The sequence below is a fragment of the Crassostrea angulata genome, chromosome 4 (assembly GCF_025612915.1).
Source record: "Crassostrea angulata isolate pt1a10 chromosome 4, ASM2561291v2, whole genome shotgun sequence".
NCBI classification, from domain to species: domain Eukaryota; kingdom Metazoa; phylum Mollusca; class Bivalvia; order Ostreida; family Ostreidae; genus Magallana; species Magallana angulata.
The window spans coordinates 27074100-27083932 of NC_069114.1; the positions used below are offsets into that span (position 1 = coordinate 27074100).

Genomic DNA, 9833 nt, shown 5'->3' on the forward strand with positions numbered 1-9833 from the left:
CAAATATATCAGGTATAAAATTGCTTGAGAAATACTGCAACTAGTGATCTAAAAAAAAATAATCTAGACTCTAGTAATAAGTCCCATATTTACCGTATTGTCAGTCGTGGTTGCCTAATATAAAACGTTGTTTTCTTTAGACGTTTTTTTTTTTTTATTATTTGGTATCTGTCAGTGTGTGTGCGTTTTTCTTTTCTGGTTTTTTTTTTTTATAGATTTTTTGTTCCAATATATATTATTTAACAAAAAACAAAAACAAAACAAAAAAAACAGCCCAAAGTGTTTATTTAATAGAGCTTTTTTTTAAATAATGGCCTAGGTATTAAATCTGATACATTGTTTTCATCGAAAGTTTATATATTACACTTTTTATATATGTTTTTAAGTACTTTCACTTACATTAGATACTGAGATAATTAGAAAGTTAGCCTTGGCCTTTTTAATAAATTTTAAAGAACCGATGACCCAGATTAAGCTCTCTTAAAAAAAAAGATAAAAAAAAAAAATTTCAAAAAACTGTTATGATACTTAATACCGTGATTTGAAAAAAAAAAATCCCACTGCGTTTTTTTTTTTTATCTTTCTTTAGATGGGTAACTTCAATTTCTTCTCATTTTCTATGAATGCATTAAACATCTGTAAATTAAAGCTTGGTCCTGACAACATTAAACTTGAATTTTAAAAAAGGGGGAAAAAAGAAATCTAGCTTGTTCAAAACGGGTCGCAGGGAACTTCCTCGCAATGTTTTTTTGTACAAGATATGTGCAGCACAGTGCATGGATTTAGTAACAAACTGCATGGTATTATCAACAATGAATATGTAGAACAGTATATAATAATAGCATTGGTGAATGTACAAAAGTAATTCCAGTTCTACGTTTGGTGAACAGACCAAATGGGACTCAATACCATTTTCCAACTAAGCGGCGATTTTTTGTGATTAATTTCAGACTTTGTAAAGAACAAATCTGACATTGCAACATTGTGTTATCAAGATTTGTTGAATCAGTTAATATGTACATTTAGTGAACTGGCTGTTTCAACATCGTCGGTAATTTAATTACGTGTTATTTACATCGATTCTCTATATCATCAATTAATCAACTTCAAAGTTTGTGATCACACATATAAACTCGGAAGTGGTTGGGAAATGGCTAGATATCATCTATTACTCTCTTTTTTCAAACTCCTCAAAACAAAAATAATTACCCCCACCCCCTAAAAATAATGAAAAATAACCGAAGTATTCAAAATCTTTTATTTTTCTGCATTATTATTGAATGAATAAAACGAACGAAAACAGACATGTATATCCGACGATATTCTATATAGAGTTTGCTCTAGTCGAATCATTTGATCATAAATAAAATTTACATCTAGTATCCACCACGAGAATTACACCAGCATTTAGCCTAAGTATACATCGTCGCAAATCACGTGTTTGACTCCACAAGCTCCCTGAAAGGATGATATAGGTAGAATCGATTTGAATCACAGAATTATACTGACGATGCGGTATACATGATATAAAAAGTATTTAAGTTATAGTTATCGTAAAGGTGCATGTCATCGACAATAAACTTGAATCAATATAAGATGCACAACTTGGCCTAGTTGAGTTCTTGAGAGTCTGTAAAATTTTATTGTGAGTTGCAGCAGATTCAAGTGGTATATTACCAAGTAGTTTTCGTCCATTGCAATGCAGTGGTGCCGTGGCCACAGGATCTTTAATAGATTTGAGTATTATGAGGATTTTGCTTGAAATGTGGTGGAGAATAATTAATGGAAGATAAAATGGAGAAAACTACGCCAACAACTTTGCTAGCTCAACTGCATAAATTTATTTTTAAGCATCAACATAGAGTCCTAACTGGGATCCCCTTCTTTTTTTTTTTTAGCTCAATTTGGTCGGTTCACGCCAATTCTTTTTGTTGATTGTCTAAGTTCTCCATTTTTTACAAGTTATTTTTTTTTGTTTCAAGTTAATTAAAAGAAAGTAAAAATACAAATGGCTTTTGACACTGATATAATATTATACCGTATATATAGATTATTTGTTGTGCATTAATTCATGACAGATTAATTTGAATCTTATTTATAGACGAATGTGATGATATCTTATTGAATCAAACAGTGTTATTTTATTTCCCCTGAAGAAAAATCAAAGGAATTCATGAAACAATTAATAGCTTTAAATCATAGTTCAAAAGAAATCTTTGAACGACCGAATCAATAAATTTTCAGTGTAGAACTTTTCTTTGGGTAATGGATGTTAAAGATTGTTTACCTGTAAAAATTATGAGCTGCAAACTTCTTTTCATCTGAAAGGATTCTAAGACAAAGGAATCAATTCGGGGTTTTTAAAAAGAAAATTTACCATCACCAACCCCCCCCCCCCATCCCCTCTGATCCACTGTAATTTTTTATTATTTCATTGAACAGTGTTGAAATCTATACTATCAAACAAGTCATGATTTCAATGTCTAGAATTAAGCAATATAACAAAAAATAAGATAAAATTAAATGTGTACGAGAAAAAAAAGAGTTCAGGAGTTCAAAAGTGGAGTACAGGAATTAGTTGCACCTCAATGTTTATCTAGGCAACAATAAACTTCCGGTTAATCCACACACTTGAAAGAGAACTGGAGAAACATGTCAGCAAAGGGAATCAAGACGACAAAGAATCTTTATGACCCTCTAGAATGTCTAGAGAGAATACTGAACAAATCCACGCTCTCAACACAAAGAGTAACACATGAAAGTATCATAGGTGAGAATTCAAAAAGACCTCAGCATTTCTAGCTTTTGCATGCCGAGAGATTATCATGCTGCTGTTATCTGCTAAGGCCCATTCCCCGTTGCGTTGCCCTGTTGACTTAACACAGAGGACCTTTTGATAATCGAAAGCTTAGAACCTTTTCCTTTGTTGGATATAGAAATATTGGGGCCATTTAAATTAATAAATTCTTGAGTGTTTAGATTATGATAAACTTTGGTAGGGGTCCATTGTGCTGCTGCTGTGATGTAAAGAAAGGCAGATTAAACACTGCTAATTTTAGCTATACAATGATATCTAAAATGTTTAAAGCTGAGAAAGCAGGAGTAAATTAATATATAAATACCTAGGAAGTGTTGCTGGCCTAACATTTATTAAAAAGAGTGAATACACATTGAAACTTTCTAATAAATCAGTATTGATAAATTGGGTTGCTATTCTAAATGGTTTTGTGTTTCGGCAAAGAATTTCAACAGTTGGTAAGGGGTAAAATGGACACATATGGGAGAAAAGGAATTTTGAAAAAGTTTCATCGTCCAGTGACTTCAAAGGTGTTTGTAAAACGAGCAAGTATGTTAGTATATATGCAACATTAGATACCTGGTATATTTAGTTGTGCATTTGTATTTTCAATTAGTATTTTTAAAACAGAAGTAAGGTGTTGTGAGTAGATAAGTACATACTGATGTATACTGAAATATTTCAGTAACTATGTACATTAAAAGAGATCACAAAAAATATTTGTAGAAATTATTTATTACCATAGGTATCTACGGAAAAAATCAATACATTTCTTTTTGTTAAAAATGCTTCTTTCTTCTTCTCTTTTTACAAGTTTTTATATCTATTTTTTTTTATTTACTAATTTTAATTATTGTTAGTATTATAAATTACGGGTGTATGTAATTTTTTGCAGCCAAGTTATACAGAAAATTGTTGGAAATCGATTTGAGATCTACTCTTATAAATCAAAATGTTACAATTTATTTGCATGTACTCAACAAACGTTTTCATTCACTTGTTATTTTTTTTTGCTTTAGAGGTAGGTGATCAGTTGCTGAACTCCAAAGCTGATGACTCGAAGGAGCAACAGTTGCGAGCGCTGGAGGAGGCTGTAGAGAGGGCCGAGGCACGAGCCACCAAGGAACTGAAGGCGGCACTCAAACGACTCAGGGAGGAGAAAGAAGAGGAGAGAAAGAGAGCTCTAGACAAACAGAAACAAGTGAGTAGATTGAGCATGCATTTTAATGTAAGAAATAAAATTATAATGTTAAAAAAAAGTTCTAGATAAGCTGAAACAAATAAATAGACTGATAATATACATGTAGTACATGTATTTGAATATTAGAAATAAATTGCAATATCAAAAAAGTTCACTGGGACCTTGGTTGGTACATGGTTTTTTGAAAAGCCCTCGATTCTGGCTGCACACTGACAGGATCATAATCACATGACCAATCAAGTTCATAGAGCATATATTACCGTTAGTTTTCTTTTTAATTGGATTATGCATTTTGTATTAAATAAACTGTCTATGGTACATTGAAGATTCAGTTTTAAAAACATGTTTTGTTAAATTTTGTATGTTTTCTTGTTCTCCATAAAAAAGTATTATGAACGGTTGGCTGCAAGAATTGAGAGGCAAAGAGATGAAGCAGAGGAGGAGAGGATCCGAGAATTAACCAAGAAAATGGAGCATGAGAAGGAGAAAGCTCTCAGTGATCAGTGGGAGGAATGTGAGAGGATCAAGAAAGAGGCCATAGAGGAGGCCTGCATAGCCTTAACCAAGAAACTGCGAAATGAATTTGTGTTGGAAAAGGAGAAGGCAATAGCTGAAGCCCTGAAGATTCAAAAGGTGAAAGATAAATCTCAGAGCTGAGTGGGTCCGACCATGTTGTTAATGATATTGTGTAATCCCCAAAAATCTAAACTGTATATGATGATTATTTTGTTAATTTATTTCTCTTATTAACAATAATATTGGAGTGTATGTTATAATCATATACCGTAATAGTTTATTTTGCAGTTGTGCAGGAGAGAAGAAGAGAAAAATAAAATATGCAATTTTCCTTTTTTATCATTTAGGAAAAATTCTTGAAAAGGGAGCAAGAATCTATAGAAAGGACTAGAAGGGAATGTGAAGAGAAGGCCCGTCTTGAAGCAGAAAGGGTGGCTAAACTTCACCAACAGGAGATTGAATGCTGGACTCAGAGGTAAGTTTTAATAACATAATGTAATAGAGGGTTCATTTTCATGAACTTTGGCTCTGGACAAAATATTGTAGATGCCTTATTTTTCACTAGTTTTAAAATCCACAATTCTGCTGTCCAAAATCTAGCTGTATTGTATCAAATTGTGAGACCAGAAAAATTGTGAGAAAATAAAATCACTAGTGCTGAACTTTTGTAAAAGTGCAGAGATGTCAGAATCTGTGAGGGGAGCTTATCTTGATTTTGGATGGATATTTTAAATTCCTTGCATTAATTAGGAATCTACAATATTCATAAAGCCTTTAGTTCCATGGAAGAGTGCAATACATGTATATGAATTATTTTCTGTTAATTAGGTATTTGGATATGGAGAAGCGATATAAGCAAGAAATGGAAAGGAGAAGGGGAGTAACTGCTGATTTTAAGGTATGCAATAAATTTTTCAAGATTTCAGAACTATGGAATCAATGATAATCAAGTGAGGTACCTGGTACTTAAAAATCGAAGTTTGCATAATTGATACAAATATTATAACAATGAATTTTTTAATAAGCTGATAAGTTTAAAACTTCTTCTCCCTAAGGAATACTTGTATTTAAAAAATGTTCATGTATTAATACTTTTGCTTACTTTTTTTGTAATACAAAGTACACTTACTTGAATAAAGCAAATTAGCTACATTTGCTACAATTGTTTTTTGTGTGTGTAACTAACAGGAACTACAAGACGATTATCGGAGGTTTATGAATTACACTGACGGCAAGTTCCACTCGGATTACATGATGCATCTCCGCTACATGGGAATGAGGCTGGCAGAGAAGCGAGTGAGCGAGGTTTCCAGCACGGTCTCCTACGAGGACATCTTCAAGCTTTCTTGACCTGTGATATTTACTAGGAAGACTAAATCAGCTGATACTCACTGTCTGGGTGTGTGTGTGTGTGTGTGTGTGAGGGTCACCCAGGGTCCTGACTCAGAGCTGAGTGGGTCTGACCATGTTGTTAATGATATTGTGTCATCCCCAAAATCAGGGCTTTACATAGTCATCTAAAACTGGGGCCATTGAAAGGACTTTGTCCAAATTCTAAAAAGGCAGTTTTTTTTCCCAAATGTAAGAGTTTGTTAATTTTAATTTCCAATTATCCTTACCCTTAAAAGTTAAAAAGAAATACTGGTATGTGGATATCTAATTATTAAATTTGCTACTCATGTTTCTATTTATTGCCCCCCCCCCCTTAAAAAAGATGAAGATTAAAACACCAGAAACCTAAAATATAACCAGTTTTCAAAATTATTCCACAAAATGTTGCTATTTTTTCCCTCACAATTTTAATGGCCCCAGTCCCAAACATGCCAAAATATTGGGGAGAGCCCTGCTAATGGTGTGATAAACTGGTCGCTGGCAGTGTATTGTTACAAAAGTCCTGATCACTCATGCAGACCCATTAGTGCTGGTATAGAAGATTAGATCTGTGTTTTGTGATGACTGTTAGTTAGTATGTTGATTTTTAGTTTAATTGTAAAAATGTTTGGAAGGCATAGTGCTCTAACAGCTCATGAAAATGTTGAGTGTCAATGTTTTTGTATCAGATACATTTTGGAGGCAGTATAGTGTGTTTTCATTAATATTCGTGAACAACAATTTTTGTGACCAATGATCCTATATCACATTCATATCTGGGTTCCCTCTATATTACCAGTTATATAAGTTGTTAAAACTTGTTTATCAATCATTGTAGAATAAATTTCATTTCATCAATTTTTCGTAAATTAAGTAAAAATCACAACTTTAAGGATACAAAAATTTGTGGCCAATGATCCCATCAATACAATATGTACAGTAATTAGAAATTCACGAAAATTGGTATTCAATGAATATTGATGAAAACACAGGCCTAAGCATTCTTGTTTAAACATTTTACTCCTAATGAACCTCATTAATTAGAAGTGAATGCCAGTGTGAAGTGTGTATCAATGTATTAATTTACTATTGAGAGATTATGTGATCTTACTATTTTTTTGTAGAAAGAAAACATAATATACCATAATTGTATAAAGCATTGTTTGTTCATGTGATACTTTATTCAACAAACATATATGATATTAATGATGAAATTATGGTATGATTATATATTTATAGAAACTAGGTAGGAGAGATTACATTAAAGTGCAATATGTGTCTGTTTAACATCTACAGAAAATTGATATGTTGTCATGCAGAGAATTCAATGTGTTATATCTTATTTTGAAATCAAAACAACAATATACCAAAACTGTTTCAGAAACCCATTTTTTATACTTTAAAATATCCATTATATATTTTTTCTCTGTATTAAAACTTCTTGGTGATGGGTGCAAATGCACTTAAAGTTTGATGTGTGAATTCAGGGTGCACGGTGGTTTGAAGTTTGGCGTATAAATGGTTCAGGGGTGCACAATTTATTGGTACAGGTGGCACAGGTTAAGGTGCATTCAGGTATTTTTGAGTTGTTGTATACAATTCTTGTCATACAGATTTCTATTTTTATTGATTGTATTGTATTGGAGATGATTGATCTGTTCATTGTTTCTGAGGTGTTGTTATGTTGGTGCTGTTTTTATATTTTTTTGTTGTTGATTAAATTTTTTTTTTCAATTTCTTTTTCTATACAAAGTTGTGATAGACTAGTTACTCACCAATGAAAAGACATTACTCAGTAGTTTCACAGTTTGTTACTATTAATATTCTTCACATAAATTCAGAGACTAACTTTTGAGAGAACCTACAGAATGTTTTATAGCAGTCAACATTGAAACATGTACATGTAATCATCTCTTTTTGCCAGAACAATGTCCAGGATCCTTTTACCTATGGTCAATGCAATCATGCATTTTATCAAACATTTCCTATTTGATTTTTAATGAATTATGGAGTTAGGGAGACAGTTTCTAGTGTCTGATTAGCCAGAGCTCTTTGGACTATCCATATATATGAAATAATACAAGATACTTTAGACAGAAATGATTTGTAACGAAAAGCATAAATTATCCATGAATACTCTTTTATTCATAGACTAATGGGGAAAAAACTTTTGCTTATTGTTGTTTTTAAGGGAGACAATTCATGCAAAACAGACTTTCAATCTTCCAATCTTGTGAAGGCAACTTCTGGTTTATTTGGGTTTTTTGTGTACTAATTTTCATTCTTTTAATTTTAGAAACTAGATTACCAGTTAAATATTTTATATCTCATACATAAACTATATATTAACTATCATTTATTAAAGAAAGAGTCCATATATTTTACCTTTCAAATTTTGGTATTTTTATATGGAGCTCTTATTTTAAAGGAGGTAAATACAGTCTAAAAAAGGTCATGACCATTGAGCCCTCTTAAAAATTAGATTACCGATATTTTAAGATATATTATTAAAATATAATGTAAACAATTATTTCTGAAGCACCGGTACATGTAAATAAAAGTATATCTAGCTTAGCTTATTGCAGCTAGGAAAAATTATGTTTAGAATAAAGCTAATTAACCATATGTTTATATCTATGTACCGCAAATGGCCTAGTCATTAGTTTTATGCTGGATGTATACACTAGTCATACCTATATACACTAAGTATTACACCTATATGATTATATACAAAGTAGATCTGTATATACATGTACCTGCACTCAATATCATAATCATATTTGTATGCTGTATTTGAATATTTTTGTTGTAGTGTTACTGTGTATATGCATTCCTAAAATATTATTTAAATACTGCATTGATACTGTTGTGCCTTTCCTAACATTTATTTTTTCTACGAATTAGTTATTGACTAGGATTATTAACTTACGTTTTATATTTGTTTTCTTTTATGAAAAATGCATGCAAACATGCATTCATATTTTCAATAAAATATTTGAACTTTTGCTATGAACTTTGAAATCATTTTTCTTTATAGCCTTATTCCCCATTGAATTTAAGGTCAAAAGGTCAAGGTCAGAATTTCAAACGGTGCTCAACTTTTACAAGATAATAATTAAGTTTCTTTTAGCTATTTTCGGGGAAAAAAAATTCACAAGTCCCTTAGGTATGTAATAGACCCTGTTTGACGTCAAGTGATCTTTTTTTTTCATACTAAAAAAATGAACATTTAAAAAATTGAGAAATGAACACACTGTTAAAAACAGTAACAGGCTTTAATTCAACGCCAAATATTTATTTGTGCACCGATTTAATTGAGTCCGGTTTTCGCTGTTGTGTTCAATTTTATTAAATCAATCATTCTAATTCCTCCATGTAGGCCTATCTTAAGCCCCTTCCACAATTGGCGCACGTACAGAAGCGACAAAATATTCGTGCGACCAAAAAAAGTAAACTGTTGCCAAAATATATAATCGCATATGAAAAATTACTCGTACGAAACTCGCACGATTTAGAGCAACCGTTGTGCGATGTAAACGCATTAAATCTTGCGATTAACTTGCGTCTGGATGCGACTGCTATACACTGAAAGCGAATGTTGTAAGATGAATGTAAAATATATAGTTTTCCCAAAGGCAAAATCCTGACCTTATTTTCAGCCCGGAAATGAAACGCATGTCGGCGTATCTCATTTATCTTAACTTTATCTCAATTATGAGTAATATTTGAGTTATATTTTTTCTCCAACCCCTACCCGACTGGGTGTCGCCCATGCTAATGATTCATTTTTGTGCATTCACCCTACACTCTGCATGCGCCGCGATGATCCCGCAAAACTTCCTAGCGCTGCAGAACTAAGGCGCTCCAAGTACGCCAGTACAGCCGATCATGTGATTCGTGCTTCCTTCTCAAAACTAATTAAATGTGATCATCTTAAGGCCCTTTCAC

General features: G+C 32.2%; 1 protein-coding gene across 2 annotated transcripts; it reads left to right on the forward strand.

Annotated features, from left to right (window-relative positions):
• The first annotated feature begins 2592 nt into the window (after positions 1 to 2592).
• Positions 2593 to 8898, forward strand: LOC128181788 (caldesmon-like). Of its 2 annotated transcripts, none has more exons than XM_052850317.1 (6): positions 2593 to 2770; positions 3817 to 3998; positions 4386 to 4631; positions 4862 to 4989; positions 5343 to 5412; positions 5703 to 8898. In XM_052850317.1, exons 1-6 carry the CDS (start codon positions 2653 to 2655, stop codon positions 5862 to 5864), a joined length of 906 nt encoding a protein of 301 aa, XP_052706277.1. In that variant the 5' UTR covers positions 2593 to 2652; the 3' UTR covers positions 5865 to 8898. The 2 variants fall into 2 exon arrangements, with proteins under 2 accessions (XP_052706277.1, XP_052706276.1); XM_052850316.1 differs by lacking the exon at positions 2593 to 2770 and adding an exon at positions 2867 to 3346.
• The last annotated feature ends 935 nt before the right edge of the window (positions 8899 to 9833 follow it).

Bases quoted from the DNA above. Each gene is read 5' to 3' on its own strand.
- LOC128181788 (XM_052850316.1), top strand. From the start codon at position 3,220: ATGGTTTTGTGTTTCGGCAAAGAATTTCAACAGTTGGTAAGGGGTAAA. The intron at 4,632-4,861 runs GTGAAAGATAAA...TTTATCATTTAG, and splicing joins AAGCCCTGAAGATTCAAAAG to GAAAAATTCTTGAAAAGGGA. The intron at 5,413-5,702 runs GTATGCAATAAA...TGTAACTAACAG, and splicing joins GAGTAACTGCTGATTTTAAG to GAACTACAAGACGATTATCG.